The 26,726-nt window shown below is 42.5% G+C and overlaps 2 protein-coding genes across 10 annotated transcripts in view; one reads left to right on the top strand and one right to left on the bottom strand.

Annotated features, from left to right (window-relative positions):
- sulf2.L (sulfatase 2 L homeolog) overlaps nucleotides 1-17,089 on the top strand; it is a 143,647-nt gene extending 126,558 nt beyond the window's left edge. For all 5 annotated transcript variants that reach the window (XM_041575710.1, XM_041575711.1, XM_041575713.1 and 2 more), the window contains 10 exon segments: nucleotides 924-1,161; nucleotides 1,310-1,406; nucleotides 1,685-1,779; nucleotides 2,022-2,075; nucleotides 4,180-4,349; nucleotides 4,547-4,689; nucleotides 6,795-6,918; nucleotides 7,326-7,356; nucleotides 10,111-10,164; nucleotides 16,473-17,089. In XM_041575710.1, the coding sequence (XP_041431644.1) occupies nucleotides 924-1,161; nucleotides 1,310-1,406; nucleotides 1,685-1,779; nucleotides 2,022-2,075; nucleotides 4,180-4,349; nucleotides 4,547-4,689; nucleotides 6,795-6,918; nucleotides 7,326-7,356; nucleotides 10,111-10,164; nucleotides 16,473-16,503 (1,037 nt within the window). In that variant the 3' untranslated portion in view covers nucleotides 16,504-17,089.
- A 7,504-nt stretch (nucleotides 17,090-24,593) lies between these two features.
- The window catches only part of LOC108701773 (nuclear receptor coactivator 3-like), a 102,012-nt gene continuing 99,879 nt past the window's right edge, over nucleotides 24,594-26,726 (bottom strand). For all 5 annotated transcript variants that reach the window (XM_041577114.1, XM_041577115.1, XM_041577118.1 and 2 more), the window contains one exon: nucleotides 24,594-25,234. In XM_041577114.1, the coding sequence (XP_041433048.1) occupies nucleotides 25,223-25,234 (12 nt within the window). In that variant the 3' untranslated portion in view covers nucleotides 24,594-25,222. The remainder of the gene's footprint in view (nucleotides 25,235-26,726) is intronic.

Raw genomic sequence — 26,726 nt, 5'->3', positions numbered from 1 at the left:
CTCCCTACTATACCTGCTATCCCACAGTCACACTCCCTTCCCAGAGACTATTATCCACTGTTACTATAGGCACCATCTCTCCCTACTATACCTGCTATCCCACAGTCACACTCCCTTCCCAGAGACTATTATCCCACTGTTACTATAGACACCATCTCTCCCTACTATACCTGCTATCCCACAGTCACACTCCCTTCCCAGAGACTATTATCCACTGTTACTATAGGCACCATCTCTCCCTACTATACCTGCTATCCCACAGTCACACTCCCTTCCCAGAGACTATTATCCACTGTTACTATAGGCACCATCTCTCCCTACTATACCTGCCTATCCCACAGTCACACTCCCTTCCCAGAGACCATTATCCCACTGTTACTATAGGCACCATCTCTCCTTACTATACCTGCTATCCCACAGTCACACTCCCTTCCCAGAGACTATTATCCACTGTTACTATAGACACCATTCTCTCCCTACTATACCTGCTATCCCACAGTCACACTCCCTTTCCAGAGACTATTATCCACTGTTACTATAGGCACCATCTCTCCCTACTATACCTGCTATCCCACAGTCACACTCCCTTCCAGAGACTATTATCCACTGTTACTATAGACACCATCTCTCCCTACTATACCTGCTATCCACAGTCACACTCCCTTCCCAGAAGATAATTATCCCCCACTGGGTTTTTTACTATAGGCACCATCTCTCCCTACTATACCTGCTATCCCACAATCACACTCCCTTCCCAGAGACTATTATCCCACTGTTACTATAGGCACCATCTCTCCCTACTATACCTGCAATTTTTGGGTGAGTGGTATCAAATCCATTGCATAACAAAATGGAAATACTAACAGAAGTAAATGTTACATACTGTAGAAATAAAAATATTGTATTTGATTTTGTCCCCATAGAATACAAGGCGAGTTACCAAAGGAACCGCTCCACACGCTCGGTTTCCATTGATTTGGATGGGAAAGTGTTTAACTTGGGCATCGAGCAGGAGTACCAGCCAATCATGAGGAATGTTACTAAGAGGCACATGTCGGGCCTAGATGAGGAGGAGGAGGAGAAGGATATGGAAGATTACAGTGGAACAGGAGGACTGACCAATGATCTGATCGTACCCAGTTCCATTAAAGTAACACACCGGTAAGGCTGGGGGTAATGTATTACATGGGCAATGTACAATCCAGGGCTCAGTCAATAACATCCAATCAGCTGGCTGCATTTACTGATACACAAATATGATTGGCAGCTATGGGTGACACTATCATTAACTCTCACCTCTCTGGAGCAGGTGCTTCATTCTGGCCAATGATACGGTGCAGTGCGACATGGATCTGTACAAATCTCTGCAGGCCTGGAAGGATCACAAGCTTCACATCGACCATGAGGTTAGTGGGGCCCTTCCAGGTTAGTTGGGGCCCCTCCTGATTCAGCAACTTCAAGGTTATGGGAAAGGAATATCTCACGGCATATAGAGTGGGGAACGGATCTGATGCAGACGCACAGCATATATAATAATAATAATAATGAGGCCAAACTCACCTCTAGTAGGAGGAGCAAGCAGAACAGAGGAGCAGCCCGATTGGTTCCACGGCTGCAGTGCAATTGGGAGGTGTATCTGGGGGTTTGGGGGAGCGGCCAAGACATAAATCTCTGTTTCCTGTAGATTGAAACATTACAAAGCAAAATTAAGAACCTGAGAGGAGTGAGAGGTCACCTGAAGAAGAAGAGGCCGGAGGAGTGTGACTGTAGCAAACTCAGGTACTGAAATACGGCTTTTATCAGGGGTGGTTTGGCCACTAAAGTTGTGGGTGAAATAAAGAACAGTTCCGATTGTTTGGGCCCCAAAAAGTCAGCAGTCGGATGACAGTTGGGGCCTATTCAGACCAATGGGGGGAGGACAATGCACGATTTTATTTTCAGATTGTTGGTGCATTTTCCCTTTAAGAGGTGACTCCTTTGTATCACAGAATGACTAATATCGCTGGCTCTTTACTTCCTAGTTACTTCAAAAATGGAAAAATGAAGCTCAAGGGAACAATGATGCACCCGTTCAAGTAAGAACCCAAGAAACCTTTAAAACTATGGCAGCACAGGTATTCCCCTGTACTAAGCACAATTCAGCAGGAACATCCCCCTAAGTTTGCTCATAGCCTGTACAGAGAGATCCCATAAAACTATGGCAGCATAGGTATTCCCTGTACTAAGCACAATTCAGCAGGAACAGTCCCTAAGTTTGCTCATAGTCTGTACAGAGAGATCCCATAAAACTATGGCAGCATAGGTATTCCCCTGTACTAAGTACAATTCAGCAGGAACAGCCCCCTAAGTTTGCTCATAGTCTGTACAGAGAGATCCCATAAAACTATGGCAGCATAGGTATTCCCTGTACTAAGCACAATTCAGCAGGAACAGTCCCCTAAGTTTGCTTCATAGTCTGTACAGAGAGATCACCATAAAACTATGGCCAGCACAGGTATTCCCTGTACTAAGCACAATTCAGCAGGAACAGTCCCTAAGTTTGCTCATAGTCTGTACAGAGAGATCCCATAAAACTATGGCAGCATAGGTATTCCACTGTACTAAGCACAATTCAGCAGGAACAGCCCCCTAAGTTTGCTCATAGTCTGTACAGAGAGATCCCATAAAACTATGGCAGCATAGGTATTCCCCTGTACTAAGTACAATTCAGCAGGAACAGCCCCCTAAGTTTGCTCATAGTCTGTACAGAGAGATCCATAAAACTATGGGCAGCATAGGTATTCCCTGTACTAAGCACAATTCAGCAGGAACAGTCCCCTAAGTTTGCTCATAGTCTGTACAGAGAGATCCCATAAAACTATGGCAGCATAGGTATTCCCTGTACTAAGCACAATTCAGCAGGAACAGTCCCCTAAGTTTGCTCATAGTCTGTACAGAGAGATCCCATAAAACTATGGCAGCATAGGTATTCCCTGTACTAAGCACAATTCAGCAGGAACAGTCCCTAAGTTTGCTCATAGTCAGTACAGAGAGATCCCATAAAACTATGGCAGCACAGGTATTCCCTGTACTAAGCACAATTCAGCAGGAACAGTCCCTAAGTTTGCTCATAGTCAGTACAGAGAGATCCCATAAAACTATGGCAGCATAGGTATTCCCCTGTACTAAGCACAATTCAGCAGGAACAGCCCCCCTAAGTTTGCTCATAGTCTGTACAGAAAGATCCCATAAAACTATGGCAGCATAGGTATTCCCCCTGTACTAAGCACATTCAGCAGAACAGTCCCTAAGTTTGCTCATAGTCTGTACAGAGAGATCCCATAAAACCTATGGCAGCATAGGTATTCCCTGTACTAAGCACAATTCAGCAGGAACAGCCCCCTAAAGTTTGCTCATAGCCTGTACAGAGAGATCCATAAAACTATGGCAGCATAGGTATTCCCTGTACTAAGCACAAATTCAGCAGGAACAGCCCTAAGTTTGCTCATAGTCTGTACAGAGAGATCCCATAAAACTATGGCAGCATAGGTATTCCCCTGTACTAAGCACAATTCAGCAGGAACAGCCCCCCTAAGTTTGCTCATAGTCTGTACAGAGAGATCCCATAAAACTATGGCAGCATTCATGCAACTCTCACAAGTAACACCTGTATCTAGGAGTTGCATGACACATTGGATAATCCTATCACAGTAACTACACAGAATCAACACCTCTGTGAATTTCTTCAGATGTCACCTCTTTGAAGAGTTACAATGTGCCATTGTAAATGGATTAGTGGAAGAATTTATATGCCGAGAATTTCCCACACCAGTCAGTTGAACTGAAGAAGCTGCTCGGATGAGTAGTGAAACGTCTTCATTGATTACTGAGCAAGTCCAGTTGTTTTTAGATTGACCTATACTAGATATGGCAGCTAGGGTTGCCACCTGGCCTGTAAAAATGATGGTTGATCCCAGTGTTATTAATAGGGAGAAAATATAAATATATAGGAAGGTCGGTATTTTTTCCAGAAAACGTGGCAACCCTAATGGCAGCATAGGTATTTCCTGTACTAAGCACAATGAAACTATAACTCCCAGCACCCATAGTTTTGTAGCTCAGCAGATGAAGAGTGTTAGAAATGTATATTAATATCAGTGACTATGGGAATGTGGTGAGGACTCTGCTCTGTGCCCCCAGGAAATCCCTGAAGGAAAAGGACAAGGTTTGGTTGCTGCGGGAGCAGAGACATAAAAAGAAGCTGCGGAAACTGCTGAAGAGACTGAGGAATAATGACACTTGCAGCATGCCCGGCCTCACCTGCTTCACTCATGATAATCAGCACTGGCAGACGGCCCCATTCTGGACATGTAAGTCCCATTAGATTTATTATTCTGTATACTTGGTGTAGACTATGATTATGATATATAATCAGGTTCCAGTTGGATTCTATCCTGTACACTTTATTTATACTGGGATTGGGTCCACTACACCAGGTGTATATTATACTGCCCCCTAGTGACGTGATATTGGTATTACACCTGTGTGACGCCTCTTATTCCTGCAGTGGGACCGTTCTGTGCCTGCACCAGCGCCAATAACAACACCTACTGGTGCCTGAGGACCATAAACGAAACGCACAACTTCCTGTTCTGTGAGTTTGCCACCGGCTTCCTGGAGTATTTCGACCTGAACACTGACCCATATCAGGTACCGATCCAACGTTGTTGTACTTGATCTGGACTGGCCCACTGGGACACCAGGAAAACTGTTGCTAAACATTTGGCCTATTTCATGGCCATTCCCTATTTCTATGAGAACAAAGAGGCTAAAGAGATGGAATAATAGATTATAGTATGTAAAGAAAAGAGACTAGGAGAATAGAGGTTGAGTGAGGAGAGGAAGAATAATAGTACTGAGAGTGGGCCCCAGGTCTAAGGTTTTTTGGATGGGCCCCTGGTCTAAGGTTTTTTGGATGGGCCCCTGGTCTAAGGTTTTTGGGTGGGCCCCTGGTCTAAGGTTTTTGGATGGGCCCCTGTTCTAAGGTTTTTGGGTGGCCTCTGGTCTAAGGTTTTTGGGTGGGCCTCTGGTCTAAGGTTTTTGGGTGGGCCTCTGGTCTAAGGTTTTTGGGTGGCCTCTGGTCTAAGGTTTTTGGGTGGGCCCCTGGTCTAAGGTTTTTGGGTGGGCCCCTGGTCTAAGGTTTTTGGGTGGGCCCCTGGGCTGAGGTTTTTGGGTGGCCCCTGGTGTCCCAGTCCGACACTGGTTATACTGTTCCTACAACCAGAAGTTCTGCTGTTCTGCTTCAAAAACTCTCTATAGAACCTGCATGAGGGATTTCATTTGTGCCAGTGTCAATGTCCTTTCCTAGTAAAACACCCTATTTTATACAGGTATGGGACTTGTTATCCAGAATGCTCAGGACCTGGGATTTTCCAGATAACTGATCTTTCCGTAATTTGGATCTTCATACCTTAAGTCTACTAGAAAATCATGTAAACATTAAATAAAGCCAATAGGCTGGTTTTGCCTCCAATAACGATTAATTATATCTTAGTTGGGATCAAGTACAAGCGACTGGATTTTATTCCGTAATTTGCATCTTTCTGGATAATGGGTCCCATTCCTGTACTAAAAAAAGCCTAAAATGTTCTTTTGACTACAGTGACACCTTGTGGCCAGTCTGTTGACTATCAGGTCTTTTGTGTTCAATTTTTCAGCTGGATCTTTAATCATGGCCCAATTTTTTGTGGCAAAGCCTGGCAGGGGTTGTGGGGAGTTTACATTCACCAGTAACACAGATAGGGACTTAAGAGACGGCAGTTGCATTTTGCATATGAATAGAGCGGTATTTCTGCCTGGGGCATTTACGGTTGCCACCTTCTCTGGAAAAAAAATACCAGCCTTCCTATATATTTTTTTTCCCTATTAAAGGGCATGTAAAGGCAACAAAAAATAAAATCCCATTTTTACTTCCTTTAATGAAAAAGAAACCTATCTCCAATATACTTTAATTAAAAAATGTGTGGATAGGAATTGTCAGAGGGTCCTTAAACAATCATACTTATGAACAGCAGGGGGAGCCCCCGCCTTACTTCCCAGCCATGCAGAACTCAAGCAGCTTTGTTTGTTTCCCTGTAGAGCAGTCGGCGACTGTGTAGAGATTTGTATTGGATTTTATTTTTGCCTTTACATCCCCTTTACTGTTTCCAACTCCAGCTGCAGGGACAAAGATCATGGAGCCAGATTTAAACAGATAAACTGGGATTCTATTTGGAGGATTATTTTGCTGCAGCCACTGGTTCTGCAGAGTTGGAGAAAGTTTGTATTAAACAATACAACAACTATAAAATCCACATTAGATTACATGACAACACAGGAGCCAGTGCAGTCTGTATATTCTGATTATTAATCAGTCTTGTTGTATCAGCTTCTGGCAGATATTATTTGACTTGTGCTGAGGATCCCTAAGCAGCCCAGACCACACTGAGCATGTGCACAGTCTTGGTCTTGCAAAGATGTATAACAAAGTTACAAGATGGTGAGCCCCTGTGGCCAACTTTGAAAGCATAAATCATTTGTTTGATTAGGCTTGTGGTGCAGTAAGTTCATGTTTATGTTTAGTATACAAAATACAGCATTTCTAGCCTTATTCTATTTTAGACTTTACTTCCCCTTTAATAACGTTGGGACCAGCCATCAGTTTTACAGGCGGCAACCCTAGGGATCAGGGTGTTGAGGGTGCACTGGGGGAGGGGGGCTTGTCAGTATCCATTGGGTCAGGTGTAAATGCTCCGTCTCTTGTTCTACATCCCCAGTTGATCAATGCAGTGAACACATTGGAGCGAGATGTTCTGAATCAGTTGCACGTGCAGCTCATGGAGTTGAGAAGCTGTAAAGGTTACAGGCAGTGCAACCCCAGGACCCGCAGCTTGGATCTTGGTAAGCGATACGATTGGTCCTTCCCTAGAGCAAGCCAAGCTCATAGCCTATAGCTGCTTTAGGGGACCCTGGAGTTTCACAGAAAGCCAACGACCCCCTGGACAGGTTACCATTGTCTCTCTGGTGTTCCATAATAACAATAAAGCTGCTTTCCCTCGATTAAATTGTGTTTGCAGTCCAAGCAATATGGCAGCTCCTGCACCCAGAAACAGGAAAGTAACAGCACTCGCATAATTCATTTCAGCTCCTTGTCCTTGATTTCAAGCAACAGTTTCACTTACATAGTGAATTTAATGTAGTTGAACCCTGTCTTTGTCAGGACTAATTACACACAGTGTTGCTATTACATTTATATCTATATCTATATGTATATGTGAACGTGTTAATGTTTCTGCTTTCATTTTCAGGATTCAAAGATGGCAGTTTTGAGCAATACAGGTACTGAGATTATTTGCAATATAACAATAAATGTGTAGCCTTACAGAGCATTTGTTTTTTTACATGGGGTCAGTGACCCCTGTTGGAAAGCTGGATAGAGTCAGAAGAAGAAGGCAAATAATTCCTAAACTATAAATAATGAAGACCAATTTAAAAGTTGCTTAGAATTAGCCATTCTATAACATACATAACATTAACTCACAGATGAACCACACATTAAACACTGTTTCCTCTAATGGGCTACTTATTTCATTACATCAATATACATGTGTACACATACACACATATATATATATACATTAGGGATGCACCGAATCCACTTTTTTGGATTCGGCCGAACCCCCGAATCCTTGGTGAAAGATTCGGCCGAATACCGAACCGAATCCGAACTGCAAATTAGGGACGGAAGGGGAAAACATTTTTTACTTCCTTGTTTTCTGACAAAAAGTCACGCAATTTCCCTCCCGCCCCTAATTTGCATATGCAAATTAGGATTCGGATTCGGTTCGGCCGGGTAGAAGGATTCGGCCGAATCCGAATCCTGCTGAAAAAGGCCGAATCCTGGCCGAATCCCGAACCGAATCCTGGATTCGGTGCATCCCTAATATACATACATATAGATACACATTCATACACACATACATACGTGCATACAGATACATATATGCATACATAGATATATACATTCATAAATATCTACATACATACATGAATATATACATGCATTCATACATATACACACATACATACACACATGTACACATATATATTTATTCACACACACACACACATGCATAGATACATATATATATATATATATATATATATAGATAGAGAGATAGAGAGAGAGAGAGAGAGAGAGAGAGAGAGAGAGAGAGAGAGAGAGATAGATGATAGAGAGATAGATATATATAGAGAGATAGATATATAGAGATATATATAGATATATATAGAGATATATATATATATATATATACATACATACATACACACATTTATACATACATACACTCAGATGCATACATACAGATACACAATACATATACACATATACACACTATAATAAATAAATATATATATATATACACACATTTATACATAGATACATACACACACTCACATGCATACATACATACATACATATATGCATATATAAATACATACAGATACACGCATATATACACACACATACATATATAGAACCATTGGTTGCTGGCAGTCACCTCCGCTATTCAATAATTTCGCCGGGTGCTAACCCAATTCAATATAAAGTCCAAAAATAAAAGGAAACTCTCCTTTACTGAATCATATAAACATCTACGCATTTCGTTACCTCAAGGGACCGTCTTCAGGATAGATAGATACATACATACACATTGATATACATACAAAATATATATATATATATATATATATATATATATATACACACACACACATACACATTTATACATATATACATAAACTCAAAAACTTGCTTGAAGCCGGCACAGTACGTATAAAGGTTAAGTGCGCCTGGGTGCAAAATGCAAACAATAAGAGAACTGTCCCAAATAAGTCATTTACTCACTAGTCTTATCCAAGGTGAAAAAATGGTGTTTATTCAGCAAAAAACTGCTAATGTTTCGGCTAGTCCTCTAGCCTTTCTCAAAGTGTATATACATACATACATATATACATTTATACATACACTCACATACACATACATTTATATATACATATTTTGAGAAAGGCTCTGGAAGAGCAGAAACATCAGGCCATAGCTCTTAAAAAATAAAATAATTTTTTTTTATTAAAGACCTGTGAGTGCTGATCCTTTTTTGGTTTGTTTGGTTTATATATACATATGTACGTACATATATCCTGAGGACGGCTTGAGTTAGGAACCGAAACGTCAAAATAAATATGATTAGATTTTTCCACCTTAAAAGACCTGGAGTGCAGTTTCTTTGCTATTTGGATACATATTTACATAGATATACATACATTTATATATATATATATATATATATATATATATATATATACATACACACACATACATACATGCATCCATACATACATACATACATGCATGCATACACATACATATAGATACATATTTCTATACACATATACAAACATAAAGATATATACACATATACATACATACATACATACACATATACATGATACATATGGTCAAGTAAACGTGTGACGTATCAGAGACTGGCACAGAACAAGGACACATCACACTCTGTGTTTGGGGTTTACACAAGGGCTTTATTAGAAATAGAAATAGCAGGGAATTGGCATTCCCAAAGTCCTTCTTACCCAGCAGTGTCTCAGACACAAGTAAAACAAACAACACAAGTAACACAGGCTCAGGGGGAACAGTTCTTTTGGGTAAGTCCAATAGAATAAGAAAAGCTGAAGGGAGTCGGGTATAAACCATCCAATAGGGAGAAGTGTTGGAGGGAGTCTTGGTGCGGGAGCCAGGGAACATACCAATGAGGTGCCAGAGGGGGGTGTCCTGCTGCAGCCATAGTGCTCCCCAGTGTCACAAGACGCCCCACATTCAGCTCACTCAGCCCCTGCTGCAAACACAACCCCCACTTCACTGACCAACACAACTTGGTTTTTGTTGAGGGACAAAATACATGCATATAGATACATATAAATAAATATATATGTGTGTGTGTATTTGAGTTGTGCTTCTGCTGAAATCTGTTTACTAATGAACGCTCTTGTTTTTTCCTCCTGCTGAATTATCAGGCAACTGCAGCGGCGAAAATTCCCCAAAATGAAGAGACCTTCGTCTAAATCCCTGTAAGTCTTTCAACATGGTCTCCTGTCTTTTATTGCTTCTCCCTCTCCTGCGGCGCGTGTGAGTGTTTGAGTGAGTGTGTGTTTGAGTGAGTGTTTGAGTGAGTGTTTGAGTGAGTGAGTGTAGGTGTGTGTTTGAGTGAGTAAGTGAGTGTAGGTGTGTGTAGGTGTAGGAGGGAGACACATTGCTTTACATTAAGGCTCATCAGTTTTCTCAGTGTAACTAATAGGTCAGGTTTATTGTACATAACATTAGCGCTGTCCATTTTGGAATTTTTCTAGTCTACATGTTGTAGGACTGATGATGGAAGTAAGTGCTGACCACAAACTTTTTTAGCAACACCAAAAGCTAACAAACCCCTCCCCCCACCAGTCTCACATCCCACACCAGAGCAGCTGCCATATACTCACAGGCAGCATAAGACAATTAGAGAATGGCACACACTTAGGGAGCATAAGACAGAGAATGGCACACACTCAGGGAGCGTAAGACAAGCATAGAATGGCACACACTTAGGTTGCGTAAGACAAGCAGAGAATGGCACACACTTAGGGAGCATAAGACAAGCAGAGAATGGCACACACTTAGGGAGCGTAAGACAAGCAGAGAATGGCACAAACTCAGGGAGCGTAAGACAAGTAGAGAATGGCACACACTTAGGTTGCGTAAGACAAGCAGAGAATGGCACACACTTAGGGAGCATAAGACAAGCAGAGAATGGCACACACTTAGGTTGCGTAAGACAAGCAGAGAATGGCACACACTTAGGGAGCGTAACACAAGCAGAGAATGGCACACACTTAGGTTGCGTAAGACAAGCAGAGAAATGGCACACACTTAGGTTGCGTAAGACAAGCAGAGAATGGCACACACTTAGGGGGCGTAAGACAAGCAGAGAATGGCACACACTTAGGGAGCGTAAGACAAGCAGAGAATGGCACACACTTAGGGAGCGTAAGACAAGCAGAGAATGGCACACACGTCAGGGAGCGTAAGACAAGCAGAGAATGGCACACACTTAGGGAGCGTAAGACAAGCAGAGAATGGCACACACTTAGGTTGCGTAAGACAAGCAGAGAATGGCACACACATAGGGAGCGTAAGACAAGAAGGCCCTCGGTGGGAGCGTAAGAAACACAGCAGAGAATGGCACACGCTTGTTTGGCGTAAGACAAGCAGAGAATGGCACACACTTAGGGAGCGTAAGACAAGCAGAGAATGGCACACACTTAGGGAGCGTAAGACAAGCAGAGAATGGCACACACTTAGGGAGCGTAAGACAAGGCAGAGAATGGCACACAGTTAGGGAGCGTAAGACAGAGAATGGCACACACTCGGGGAGCGTAAGACAAGCAGAGAATGGCACACACTCAGGGAGCGTAAGACAGAGAATGGCACACACTTAGGTTGCGTAAGACAAGCAGAGAATCGGCACACACTTAGGGAGCGTAAGACAAGCAGAGAATGGCACACACTTAGGGAGCGTAAGACAAGCAGAGAATGGCACAACACTTAGGGAGCGTAAGACAAGCAGAGAATGGCACACACTTAGGGAGCGTAAGACAAGCAGAGAATGGCACACTTAGGATTGCGTAAAGAAGCAGGAGAATGGCAGCAACGCACTTTAGGGAGCGTAAACACAAGCAGAGAATGGCATAATCACTTAGGTTGCGTAAGACAAGCAGAGAAATGGCACACAGTTAGGTTGGCGTAACAGACAAGCAGAGAATGGCAACACACTTAGGGAGCGTAAGACAAGCATAAGTATGGGCAACAACACTTAGGGAGCGTAAGACAGCAGAGATGGCAGCACACTCCAGGGAGCGTAAGACAAGGCAGAGAATGGAGACACCTTAGGTTGGCGTAAGACAGCAGAGAATGGCAAGCACACATAGGGAGCGTAAGACAGAGAATGGCAGCACACTCGGTGGAGCGTAGACAAGCAGAGAATGGACACACTTAGGTTCGTAAGACAAGCAGTGAATGGGGCACACACTTAGGGAGCGTAAAGACAAGTAGAGAATGGCACACACTTAGGAGCGTAAGAAAGGCAGAGAATGGCACACATTAGGGAGCGTAAGACAAGCAGAGAATGGCACAGCACTTAGGGAGCGTAAGAAACAAGCAGAAGAATGGCACACACTTAGGGGAGCGTAAGACAACCGAGAATGGCACATCACTTAGGGAGCGTAAGCAAGCAGAGATGCACACACTCAGGAAGCGTAAGACCAAGCAGAGAATGGCACACACTTAGGTGCGTAAGAACAAGCAAGAGAATGGCAACACTTAGGTTGCGTAAGACAAGCAGAGAATGGCACACACTTTAGGTTGGCGTAAGAAGCAGAGAATGGCACACACTTAGGCTTGCGTAAGACAGCAAGGAATGGCAGCAACACTTAGGTTGGCGTAAGAGCAAGCAGAGAATGGCACACACTTAGGGAGCGTAACGAGCAAGCCGAGAATGGCACATCACATAGGTGCGTAAGACACGCAGAGAATCGGCACACACACTCAGGGAAAAGCGTAAAGAACAAGGCAGAGAATGGCAACACACATAGGGAGCGTAAGACAGAGAATGGCACACAACTTAGGTGCGTAAGACAAGGCAGAGAAATGGCACACACTTACAGGGAGGCGTAAGACAAGCAGAGAATGGCACCACACTTAGGCAGCAGCCATGAACAGCAGAATGGCAGCACACTTAGGGAGCGTAGACAAGCAGGAATGGCACACACTTAGGGAGCGTAAAGACAAGCAGAGAATGGCAGACACTTAGGGAGGCGTAAAGACAAGCAGAGAATGGCACACACTTAGGGAGCGTAAGACTAAGCAGAGAATGGGCACACACTTAGGGAGCGTAAGACAAACCTGAGAATTGGCACTACACTTAGTTGGCGTAAGACAATCTGAAGATGGCACACACTTAGGGAGCGTAAGACAAGGCAGAGAATGGCACACCCTTAGGGGCGTAAGACAAAACCGAGACAATGGCACAGTCACTTAGCGTAAGACAAGCGAGAATGGACACACACTTAGGGAGCGTAAGAAACAAGCAGAGATGGGCCAACACACTTAGGTTGCGTAAGCAAGCAGAGAATGGCACACAGTTAGTGAGGAGCGTAAGACAAACCGAGAATGGGCAAACACACTAGGGAGCGTAAGACAAACCGAGAATGCAACACTTCAGGGACGTAAGATAGCAGAGAGTGGCACTACACTTCTAGGTTGGCGTTAAGACAAGCAGAAGAATGGCAACACAACTAGGGAGCGTATGACAAGAGAATGGCAGACCACTCGGCGAGGCGTAAGACAAGCAGAGAAATGGCACACATACTTAGGAGAGCGTAAAGAGCGTAAGGGAGCAGACACAGCAGCTAGAATGGCACACAAGCCATTAGCGTAAGACCAGCAAGAATGGCACACACTCAGGTGAGGCGTAAGACAAGCAGGAATGCGGCACAGCAGGGAGCTAAACAAGCAGCAGAATGGCACACACTTAGGGAGCGTAAAAGACAAGCAGAGAAATGGCAAAACAAGGATACACTTAGGGAGCGTAACCAAGCGCAACCACTTAGGGAGCGTAGACAAGCAATGGCCCACACTTTGGGGAGCGTAAGACAAGGCAGAGAATGGCTCACACTCAGGGAGCGTAAAGACAAGCAGAGAATGGCACAGCACCAGGAGCGTCAAGAGGAAGTAAGAGAATGGCACACTTCAGGGAGCGTAAGACAAGCAGAGAATGGCAACACACTTAGGGAGCGTAAGACAAGCAGAGAATGGCACACACTTAGGTTGCTAAGACAAGGCAGAGATGGCAGCACAACTTAGGGAGCGTAACAAAAGCAGAGAATGGCACCACTTAGGCTTGCGTAAGAGCAAGCAGAGAATGGCACACAGTTAGGTTGCGTAACACAAGCAGATGAATGGCACAAACACTTAGGGAGCGTAAGAAAGCATAGAATGGGCACAGCCTCAGGGAGCGTAAGACAAGCAGAGAACGGCAGCACACTAAGCAGACAACCGAGAATGGCAACACCACTTAGGTTGCGTACAGACAAGGCAGAGAATGGCGCACACTATTTGGGAGCGTAAGACAAGGCAGAGAATGGCACACACCTTAGGTTGCGTAAGACAAGGCAGAGAATGGCACACACTTAGGTTGGCGTAAGACAAGCGAGAACTGGGCACACATCAGGGAGCGTAGAGAAGCAGAGAATGGCACACCTTAGGGAGGCGTAAGACAAGCAGAGAATGGCACACACTCAGGGCCGCGTAAGAGAAGTAGAACTGGCACAACACTTCAGGCGGCGTAAGACAAGAGCAAGAGAATCGGCACCACTCAGGGAGGCGTAAGAGAAAGTAAGAGAATGGCACACACATACAGGGAGCGTAGACAAGCAGAGAATGGCACACAGTTAGGTTGGCGTAACACAAGCACAAGAGAATGGGCAGCAGAACACTTAGGGAGCGTAACAAAAGAGAGAGTATGGCACACAGTTAGGGAGCGTAAGACAAGCAGAGATGGCACAGCACTTAGGTGAGCGTAAACAAAAAGCAGCAGAATGGGTCACACAGTTAGGGGAAGAGTAAGACAAACGAGAATGGCACACACATTAGGGAGCGTAAGACAAGCAGAGCATGGCACACAGTTTAGGTTGGCGTACACAAGCAGAGAATGGCACACACTTAGGGAGCGTAAGACAAGCAGCAGAATGGCACACAGTTAGGTTGCGTAAGCACAAGCAGAGAATGGCACCACTTAGGAGCGGCGTAAGAACAAGCAGAGACATGGCACACACTTAGGGAGCGTAAGAGCAAGGCAGGAGAATGGCACACCGTTCGAAGTATCAGTGGGGGAGCGGTAAGACAAGCAAGAGAATGGGCACACACTCCAGGCGGAGCGTAAGATCAAGCAGCAGAATGGCACAACACTTAGGTTGCGTAAGAACACGCAGAAAATGGCAGCACACTTAGGGTTGCGTAAACACAGCCAGACGAATGGCACTACACTCAGGGAGCGTAAGACAGGGAGAAGAATGGCACACACTTCAGGTTGCGTCAAGACAAGCAGAGAATGGCAGCACACTTAGGGAGCGTAAACACAAGCCAGAGAATCGGCACACACTCAGGGAGGCGTACAGACAAGGAGAGAATGGCACACACTTAGGGGAGGCGTAACACAAAGCAGAGAATGGCACACACTACAGGGAGGCGTAAACAAGCAGAGAATGGCACATCACTTAGGGGAGCGTAAGACAAGCAGAGAAATGGCAGCAGCACTTAGGTTGTAAGACAAGCAGAGAATGGCACACACTTAGGTTGCGTAACACAAGCAGAGAATGGCACACACTCAGGGAGCGTAAGACAAGCAGAGAGAATGGCACCACCCAAAGGAGCGTCAGACAAGTAAGAGAATGGCCACACTTAGGTTGCGTAAGACAAGCAGAGAATGGCACACACTTAGGGGCGTAAGACAAGGCAGAGAATGGCACACACTAGGGAGCGTAAGACAAGCAGAGAATGGCCACACTTAGGTTGCGTAAGACCAGCAGAGAAGCACACACTTAGGGAGCGTAAGACAAGTAGAGATGGCCACACTTAGGTTGCGTATGCAGAGATGGCACACACTAGGCAGCGTAAGACAAGCGTAAGCAGAGAGCAACACACTTAGGGAGGCGTAAGACAAGTAGAGAATGGCACACACTTAGGGAGCATACGACAAGCAGAGAATGGCACACATTTGGATTCCCATAACTTAAAGTTACTAAAACAAATAAAGCAAATATGATTAATGTGCTTCGAATAAGGATTAATTATATCTTAGTTGGGATCAAGAACAAGCTACTGTTTTATTATTACAAAGAAAAAGCTAATTTTGAATGTTTTAAAATGGAGTTCATGGGAGATTGCTTTCCTATAATTTTGAAGTTTCAAGATAACAGATGTCACACCTGTATTTTGGGGTTTACATTCCCTTTGGTATAACTCCTTGAGAAGAATGAGCAGCTCCAGGGGCTTAGCTGTAAAGCTCCAAATTACAGTAAGTCTGTCTCCCATAGTCTCCATTTTAATCAAATAATTCATACTTTTAAAAATGATTTCCTTTTTCTGTGTAATAATAAAACAGTCGCTTGTACTTGATCCCAACTAAGATATAATTAATCCTTATTGGAGGCAGAACCTTCCTGTTGGGTTTAATTCATGTTTAAATGCAATTTATTCCTTATCCAGAAAACCGCAGGTCCCTTACCTGTACCTAGAGTTTTGCTTTGTCCTTTGCTGATGAACCGTTTGTGTCTTGTCTTGACAGAGGCCAGTTATGGGATGGATGGGAAGGCTAACGCCCCCAGCAGGAGATATGACAAAGATTTTAACTGTTTGTACAAACCTGAAGACTGACCCTCGGGACTGTGGGTGAGCCGTTACGTTTTGAGGAGGACTGGATGAACTTATGGGTTAGATAGTCTGGCCTGTTATGTGTTTATTAGAGACGACTCATGGGAGATGAGGAGCCAGTTCCTCTGTGATTATCCTCGGCTAAAAAGCTGCTTTTTTTAAAAAAAAAATTTGCAACACTCCCGCTGCTGGTGACAACATCCTTCCTTCCAAACCAACCGCCATAAGAGACCCCATGTTTGTGCTTCAGCTTCCAAGTAAAGGCCACAACAAGACTTGCACTGGGATCAACCTTACGCCGGTTATTTAAGAGGACGGAATATACAGAAATACAACAGTTCAAAGGCCCTCACCCAGGCCAAGATTTACGAACGAAGACGTACTGTAAATATAAAGCGGCGGCCAAAAGCCCGACGGACCACATGTAGACGGACATTCATTGTGAAATCATGGGAGCAGTGAAACTCTCAGTAAGAAAGTGTTACTTACTTGTTGCATAATAAAAAAAAATTCATAACTGATCGACTTTAACTAGACCAGGAACACGCGTCTTTCATCGGGTAAGTCATTGAGCCCCTATAGAGAAGCATATCGGAAAGCTACTGTCTGAATACACAACAGATATTATTTTATATATCCAATATCACCAAACACTATTTCTATTAGGATATTGCAGGATAATATCTTAATTAACAGTATATATATATATATATATTATCAGAGCATAATAGCTTAAGATCTCTATCACTAAGCACTTTTTATTAGGCTATATTACATGATAATATCTTAATAAACAGCACTTAGTGATATCAGAGATATTGTATAGTTACATAAGAGCCATCAGTATCCTAATAAACAGTGCTCAGTGATATCAGAGATAAAGTAATCTCTCTAAGCTTTGTTTATTAGGACATTATCATCCTGTAATATCCTAAAATGGTGATTAGTGATATCCGATTCATAAAATAATATCTATCACACAGCCCTGTTTATTAGTATATAAGAGGATAATATCTTAATAAACTGCACTTAGTGATATCTGATCTATATATATCTATATCTAGCTCTATCTATCTATATATCTATCTCTCTATATTGATACAAGAATAGCGACCAATATCCTGTAAGAATATCCTAATAAACAGTACTTAGAGCGATATATAAAATAATATCTGTATCGCTAAGTACTGTTTATTAGGATATTCTTACAGGATATTGGTGGCTATTCTTATATATCTCTGATATCACTAAGTGCAGTTTATTAGGAACATCCTGTAGTGCTTAGTGATAGAGCGATATATAAAAAAAATGTATCTCTATCACTAAAGGATAATCCTAATAAACCATGCTTAGTGATATCAAACATATTTAAAAATATCTCTATCACTAAGCACGGTTTATTAGGATATTAGAGGATAATATCTTAAAAAACAACACTTCGTGAGATATTCTATAATTACGTAAGAGCCATCAGTATCCTAATAAACCGTACTTAACAATATCAGATATATCTAAAATAATATCTCTTATGTAATTATATATATCATCTCTATCACCATGGGGGCCCATTTACTTAGCTCGAGTGAAGGAATAGATGAAAAAAACTTTGAATTTCGAATGGTTTTTTTGGCTACTTCGACCTTCAACTCTCTAATCGAACTAAAAATCATTCGACTATTCGATAGTCGAAGTACTGTCTCTTTAAGAAAAAACTTCGACCCCCTAGTTCGCCACCTAAAAGCTACCGAAGTCAATGTTAGCCTATGGGGAAGGTCTCCATAGGCTTTGGTAGCTTTTTTAGGTTGAAGAAAAATCGTTCGAAGGATTTAATTGTTTGAACGAACGATTTTTCGTTCGATCGAACTATTTGCGCTAAATCCATCGACTTCGATATTCGAAGGATTTAACCTCGTTGGACGAATATCGAGGGTTAATTAACCCTCGCTATTCGACCCTATGTATATCTGCCCCCAAGTGTTGTTTATTAAGATATTATCCTCTAATAATATCCTTAAATATATCGGATATCACTAAGCACTGTTTATTGGGAATATCCTGTAGTGCTTAGTGATATCAGAGACATATATAAAATAATCTCTATTGCGAAACATTATTTATTAGGATATTATCAGAGGCTATCTTAATAAACAGCAATAAGTGATATCAGAGACATATATATAAAATATCTATCGCGAAGCATCGTTTATTGGGATATTATTACAAGATATCGATTGCTCATCGTTTGTAATTATATATGTCTCTGATATCACTAAGTGCTGTTTATTAAGATATCCTCTGATAATATCCTAATAAATAATGCTTAGGGATAGAGATATTGTTTTATGTCTCTGATCGCATTATTTATTAGGATATTATTAGAGGATATCTTAATAAACAGCACTTAGTGATATCAGAGAGAAAAAGACAAGCCATCAATATCCTGTAATAATATCCTAATAAACAATGCTTCGCAATAGATATTATTTTACATATCTCTGATATCTAAGCGCTGTTTACTAGAATAGTCCAACCACACGCTGCTATTTCTGGAGATTAGTTGCCCAGTGACAAATTGCTTCTTCTTTGGACGACTAATCTCTCCGAAATGCCTTCCCGCCAGGCTAGAATGTAAATCACTGGCGGGATTGCACTTGGAAGTCGCAAATTCGGGCGACTTCGGAAAATGAAGAGCTCAGAGTGCCATCCCGCCAGTGATTTACATTCTAGCTGGCGGGAAGACAGTTCAGGGAGATTAGTTGCTCGAAGAAGCAGCAATTTGAGGCTGGGCGACTAATCTCCGGAAATCGCAGGGTGCATCTCTGCCCTTACAGACACAGTATATTCGCTTACCTCTCAGATCTCTTCGTATGTGACTTTCCCAGCACCTAGAAGAATGGCAGTGTTAAATAAGAAACATTTCAAATAACCGCATTTCCAAGAAGAAATGGGAAACGCAAATGACTGGAGCCAGTGTTTAAATAGAAACCTTTATTTACATAAATATTCACATCAACGAACAAGTCAGGAGGGAAAATCGCTTACAACCAGCGTATTTCTCTATATATATTTATAAATGGTCACAAGCTGATCCCGTGTAGATACAGATCTCACCCCCCGACCCCGTCTGCCTCTGGATCCTGTAAGCCTCTCTCCTGAGATTTTTAGTTGCCTTTAATATTGCTACTTCCACAAACTGCTTTATCAAACTCTGCAATCTAATAGAAAATAACATCTGCAAAAAAGGTAAAAAGACCCAAACATTCCAAAATGTTCTCCCCTCTCCCAATAAAATGTCCCTGGGGGGATAAAAAAAGAAAATCTTAACGGCTGAATTCTATTTGGAAGGGGAATAGCGACTGCAGCGGGGAAATGATTTCAGTATTTAAGTCCTTATCTGCAAAGCTGGTGCCAAGTGTTTTGTAAAGGTTTCATTTAATATTAAGCACCAATATAATGAGAATTGGACCCGCATGTTCCCACTACCCGACCTGCAATAGGCCAACTAACCTTCTGACCCGGGGGGACATGTGAAACCGGAAGTGACATCACATTTGCCAGGAAGTGACGTCACTCCGGTGCCACATCTTCCCAAAAAAATGTAAGAACCACAAGGAGGGATCAAGCTTGCACCTTTGTTGGCTACTCAGCCTGGTTACCCACAACCTGCCTGTACGGCTAAGGAATCTGGGACTTTCTGCCCGAAACTCGACCCGCTTTACGGTTATTCCGCGGGTACCTGACCCAACGCAGGTCTCTACCTCACACACACAGCTAGAGGTTTTTATGTATAGATAAAAATATACAGAGAAGGACTAGTAGATCATCAATATGAGCCAGTGAGAAATAATGGCACATGGGGCGATACTGAGAGTTTTTGTGCATAAGGGAGGCTGCAGTGGCGATTAAGGGCCCCATGTGCCAATAACCTTTGGGCTCATGTTGACCATATTAAAAATTAAATTCACGAAGGTTGGGGGTGACTTACCTGCTCCTAAAAGGGTGGACTTGAAGGAACACTATGCAAATTAGGGATGCACCGAATCCTGAATTCGGCCTTTTTCAGCAGGATTCGGCCAAATCGTTCTGCCGAATCTGAATCCTAATTTTCATATGGATCGGGGAGGGAAATCGCGTGATTTTGTTGTCACCAAAGAAGGATGTAAATGTTTTCCCACCCCTATTTTGCATATGCAAATTTAGATTTGGTTCGGTATTCGGCAGAATCTTTTGAGAAGGTTTCGGGAGAATTCAGTGCATCCCTAATGCAAATAAAAGAATATGTATCTCCCAGGCTTACCCTGCCCCCTCCCTTGGTGATGGAAAGTTGGCACAGGTGCAATACTCACTGGTTGGCATTTCCCTGCAGGAAACAGAGCCTATTAAAGGAAAACTATACCCCCAAACAATGTAGGTCTCTATTAAAAGATACTGAGTAAAACAGCTCATGTGTAAAACCCTGCTTCATGTAAATAAACCATTATCATAATAATATACTTTTTTAGTAGTATGTGCCATTGGGTAATCATAAATAGAAAATTGCCATTTTAAAAAATAAGGGCCGCCCCCTGAGATCGTAAGATTCACTGTGCACACATACAAACCACATGTAAGGTCACATGAGCCAATTAACAGACAGAGTTCTGCCTTTTGCTTCCTCACTTCTTCCTGTTACAGTTAGTGTTGTAGTATTTCTGGTCAGGTGATCTCTGAGGCAGCACAGATAGAGTCACGAAATGGTGGTTCAAGGCAAGAGATGTAAAAGGGCAATATTTATGTAAATATATATTCCAGTTTGGTAAGATTCTTTAATATGTCATTCAATTTGATATAAACTATCTGTTGCTTAAGTATTCATTTTCAGGGTATAGTTTTCCTTTAAGCTGCACCTTGATGGGAGAAGCTAGTGATGGATACTGTTCCTGTTCATGAATATACAACAGCCTTGTGTCTGAGGGTATTAGAATGTTACTGTGCTCTGACATTATATTTGTACAGCAAATTCCTTTAGATACAAACTGGAAAAGCAGAATAGAACATGTAATCAGGGAGCTAGAAGTAGAAAGTTGGTAGAATTCAACCCCTGTTGCCTCAAGGGCAATAACAGCCCCATGTGGAGCAGCCACAACACGTATAGAAATAAAGCAAAAGGCAAAACAAGAGTATTAATCTCACCCGGTTACCTCCATGTACAAGCAGGGTTGCGGCTAATCTCTCGTGACACCGAACAGTTGTCTGCGGATTGCAATATTCTATCTACAGGTTGCAGTTCAGAAAGCAAAAGCTTTAATCAGCTGGAATAAGTCAACGGAAAAACAGAAAGGCACCGGAAAGACACATTATTGCTTAACTACAAATGCTTTCCAATCAATAACATTGGGCCGAAGTGATTAGTAATTATGAGTGCAACACATCTGGGACACGATCGCAACGGAAAACTGAAAATCCTGCAGACCAATAGGAATCAGCAATGGAAGACAACATAATGTATAGATTTAACTGAAACGTGGGTGTAAGTATTTGAAGGGGGTGAAAGAGCCTTCCAGTCTGAATTCCCACACCGACCCAATCACTCAAGGGCCCTATTTAACACTAGCCGTGCACCCTGACTTGCAGCATTCTCTCGAAGGGTTAGAGACGCAAACTCAGATTCAGGGAGATTTAGGGCAGAGACAAACGCTCAGATTCGGGGAGATTAGTCTCCCGGCGATAAATCGCCTCTTCTTCGGGGGGCCAATGTCCCCAAACTGCCTCCCGCCGGCTAGAATGTAAATCGCTTTGTTTTCTAAAGTCACCTGAAGTTGCCTCACGAGGAAACTTTCAGCGATTTAGGAAAACCAAGCGATCAGAGTGCCATCCCGCCAGCGATTTACATTCTAGCCGGCGGGAGGCAGTTTGGGGACATTTGCCCCCCGAAGAAGGGGATTAATCTCCCCAAATCTGAGTGTGTGTTTCTCCCCTAAAGTGTCTGAACTTCGGGGAGATTAGTCGCCAGACTTTAAATCGCCTCTTCTTCGGGGCGTCTAATTGCCTCCCACTGGCTAGAACGTTAATCACCAGCGGGATGGCACCAGGTGCGCTTCGTTTTCTAAAGTCGCCCGAAGTTGCCTCACGAGGAAACTTCGGGCGTCTTCAGAAAACAAAGCGCACCTAGTGGTGATTAACGTTCTAGCCGGCGGGAGGCAGTTTGGGGAGATTAGTTGCCCCAAAGAAGGGGGCGACTAATCTCACCGAATCGGAGTGTGTGTCTCTGCCCTAAATCTACCCGAATCTGAACGTGTGTCTTTGCCCTAAAGTGTCTGAATTTAGGGCAGATAGCTCTAAAAAAAAAATATTTTTTTTCCCTTAATTTAACTCAAAAACAAGGTTTAAAACATTAAAAACATGCGACGCCATCCAACATCCAGATGAAACCGATAAAGGGGCAAGTTATTGTCTCACTCTGCGCAAGGACCCAACACAATGGAGATCTGACTTGGAACCAACAGGAAGACACATTTAAATCTCAATACAAATGACAAAAAGGAGGAAACTGTGTCAAATCAATGGAAAATTCAGCAGAAAATGAATATTAATGTGTGTGATATTGCTACATTTTAAACTGAATAAAACATGAAGTGGCACTAGGTTGTTTCGGATTCGGAAATAAAGTGTACAATTTAAAGGGATGCTGCTGTTGTTGTTGTATAATTATCTTTCAAGAATCCATTGTCACAAGGTTTCCTAGTGCTCTGAAATTTTATAAACCACATTATTCAAAGGAGAAGGAAAGACTAAACCTAAACAAGCTTTAACAGAAAGGTCTATATAAATTAGGGATGCACCAAATCCAGGATTCAGTTCAAGATTCTGCCTTTTGCAGCAGGATTCGGGCGAACCAGGCTGAACCAAACCCTAATTTGCATATGCAAAATAGGGAAGGGGAGTTTTGTGGGGGGGTTATATCGCAAAACAAGAAAAATATGTTTTCCCCTTCATATGCAAATTAAGATTTGGTTCAGCCTGACAGAAGGATTCGGCCGAATCATGCGGAAAAAGGCTGATTTCTTTGCAAATTAGGATTTGGAATGAGGCTGAATCTTTTGTGAAGGATTCGGGGGTTTCGGTCGAATCCAAAATAGTGGATTTGGTGCATCCCTAATATAAATATACAGTAAACCCTCAAAGTAATGCTGCTCTGAGTCCTCTGTCAAAATAAACAGCACATTTCTTTCCTTCTATTGTGTACTCATGGGCTTCTGTATCCGACTTCCTGTTTTCAGCTTAAACCTCCAGGGCTAGGGCTTGAGCATGCTCAGTTTGCTCCTCTCCCCTTGCTCCTCCCCTCCCTGCTGAGCCCAGAGCTATGAGTGAGCAGGCAGAGACTCAGGCAGGAAGTGATATCACACCAAGCTAATATGGCAGCTGCTATCCTAAACAAACGGAGAGCTTCTAGAGCTGTTTAGTCAGGCATGGTAAAACATTCTACAGAAACATTCTACAGAATAAATATAGTGTTATAGCTTGCACTATTGTGGCTAATTTACTGGCAATAAGCTGCTTTGGTAGCTTTACTTCTCCTTTAAAGGATAATAGGATAAATCAAACCTGCTCATGAGACATAAGTGCTTGAACCCTGAATGGATATCTGAAATAACTGCTGTAAAGCAAGATGGGGCCCTCTGTAGGAAATAAGAATAGCGTAAAATAATACATTGCTTTCAGGTACAAGTGAATGCTTTTTAAATCAGACAATCGTATCCCTTTAAATAACCAGAATATTTTACTAAACTGCTTTCCACCTCTAAGCATAAAATAAAACAGTAATAACCCTGTTAGAGCTCAGACCAATCCAAAGTCTCCCGGTAGTAAAGCCAATTAAAATAAATGAACAGCGCTCCCCCCCCCCCCAACTGAAATCCTTAAATAAAACATATACGTGTCCTCACTGTACTGAGATTTAATAATGAACCTGCCGGTTGCTAGAAACTTAACCCTGGCAACCAATGAGTTAATGAAGCTTTAAAAGCCGGCAAAAAAAAACCAAAAAGAGAGATAGTGACCTACAAAAGTCATATACAATATTTTAAAGGTCATATATACAAAATAGGTGTACAACAAAAAACAAAAACCCCAAAATGAATGAACTGGAAGAAGACCCTCGGCTGTTGGATGCTTGAGCTGTAAATGTTATAGACCCCGTGAGTGAGCGAGTCAATAATAAAGTGCATGTCGGCTGCACATTGGTATAGAAAGAAATCCGGATGCGTTTTCGCTTCTCCGCTTTGATCAAACCCCTCCCCCCTCGCAAACGTGAAGAATTCTTAAAATGAAAACCCCAATTAGAAATTGACTGGGTGCTTTGGATTGAACAATGAAACTTGGGTTCCTTTTACAAATGGCGGAATTCACAGCCAAAACCGAATCTTACGTGCGAGAATGTTGCCGGCGTCCGGACGCGTCGGAGAGAGAGCACCGAATGAAGCGCGTCCATTGCTTTTTATACAGTGGATTAGTCAGAGAATCGCGTTTCACTTGTGAGACTTGTTCTGTCCTCCGTAAGGCCAATATATTTATATACACACACATATATATATATATAGCATCTGCTTTTCCTCTCTTTGTGTTACTCATTATAGTGCATCTTTAGTTCCTCCGGGGAGTTTTCATTCCGAGAAATGTTTGGTGTCAGCAATATTTCTAATGAGAAAGAGAAACCAATTAATATGTAACATCAAATAATATCCCTATAACCAGACATCAGGTACAGATATGGGACCTGTTATCCAGAATACTCGAGATATTTCCATAATTCGGATCTGGGTTGTTCACCTTTGAGATAGGAGAGGGATATTCTTTTTTTGTAATCTCTTTTATTTGTCAAAAATAGATACATTGACAGAGAATAACGTAAATATCTTTTCCAGTACAGAACATTGTAATTAGTTCACAACAGTACAACTCCAAGTAGTGAAACATACATTAAACGTATTGTTTTGCTCAAGGTTGTAGAAACATATTCCATGGGGCCCAAATTTGCATATGTCTCTCCACCTTATCTGCTAATAAAGCTGTTAAATATAACATATTCTGTGTTTGAGTAGTTTTTGCAGTGACAGCATGAATATCAATAGCGTGTTGTAGCCAGTGTTTCGCTAAATTGGTTCGTGCAGCAGCTTTGATTTGATTCATCAAGGTATTCTGGAGTTTCGTAAGGGCTTTGGATGGGCAGGCTAAAAGAGCCGTAGTGGCTTCAGGGACTATATGCTTTTGAAATACTCGCTCAAGTAAGCTATAAACCTCTGCCCAATATTGTTTTGCCACTGGACAAGTCCACCAGATATGTAGATAATCCCCAACTGCTGTACAACCCCTGAAGCAAGAATCGGGAGTGGAAGGATCAAAGCGATGTTTCCTAGCTGGTGTGAGGTGCCAACGCATCAGCACTTTATATGTAGATTCTCTAATGGCAGTGTTAGGGGATATCCTGGAGACAGTATTCCATATTAGTGACCATTCTTGTTGAGATATAGAACGCCCCAAATCTTTCTCCCAGTCCAGCATGTATTTAAGGGGCTTTTCCACATCTATAGAGACTAAATATCTATATAGTAAAGAAATGGTACCTTGCAGTTTCCCAGCTCGTTGAGAGCAGGTTTCCAACAGGGTTGGAGGTCTAGATTTAAAAGAGGGATCAACAGAACGAATAAAGTGTAGTAACTGTGAGTATCTATAAGTCTCGCTCTCTGGCATAGATTTTACAAATTGTAAATACTGAAATGATTTAATGCCCATAGTCAGTAACATATCTTGTATTCTATTGATGCCATTTGCTTTCCACCATTGAAACGCCGGAGTAGCATAGCCAGGGAGAAAGAGCGGGTTATTGTGTAATGGAGTGAGAATACTATGAGATCCGGCCGGTTGGAATTTCCCGCGGCTGTCGTGCCATGTCCCAATGGTGTGTTTCAGCACAGAGCTAAGCACGGGGACAGATTTAACCTGTGTTCTATCTGCCCATAAATAAAAAGACAGGTCAGTGGGGTGTGCTAAAAGTGTCTCTAAATGGACCCATCTATTCTCATGAGGCGGTAGATGCCATTGGGTGGTCTGGGAGATCCTCGCAGCTTTATAGTACAATAACAAATTCGGTAAACCTAGACCACCTTGTAATGGAGGCCTGTACATAGTC

This window comes from Xenopus laevis, chromosome 9_10L (genome assembly GCF_017654675.1).
Source record: "Xenopus laevis strain J_2021 chromosome 9_10L, Xenopus_laevis_v10.1, whole genome shotgun sequence".
In the NCBI taxonomy this organism is placed as follows: domain Eukaryota; kingdom Metazoa; phylum Chordata; class Amphibia; order Anura; family Pipidae; genus Xenopus; species Xenopus laevis.
This window is presented reverse-complemented; position numbering and strand designations above follow the sequence as displayed.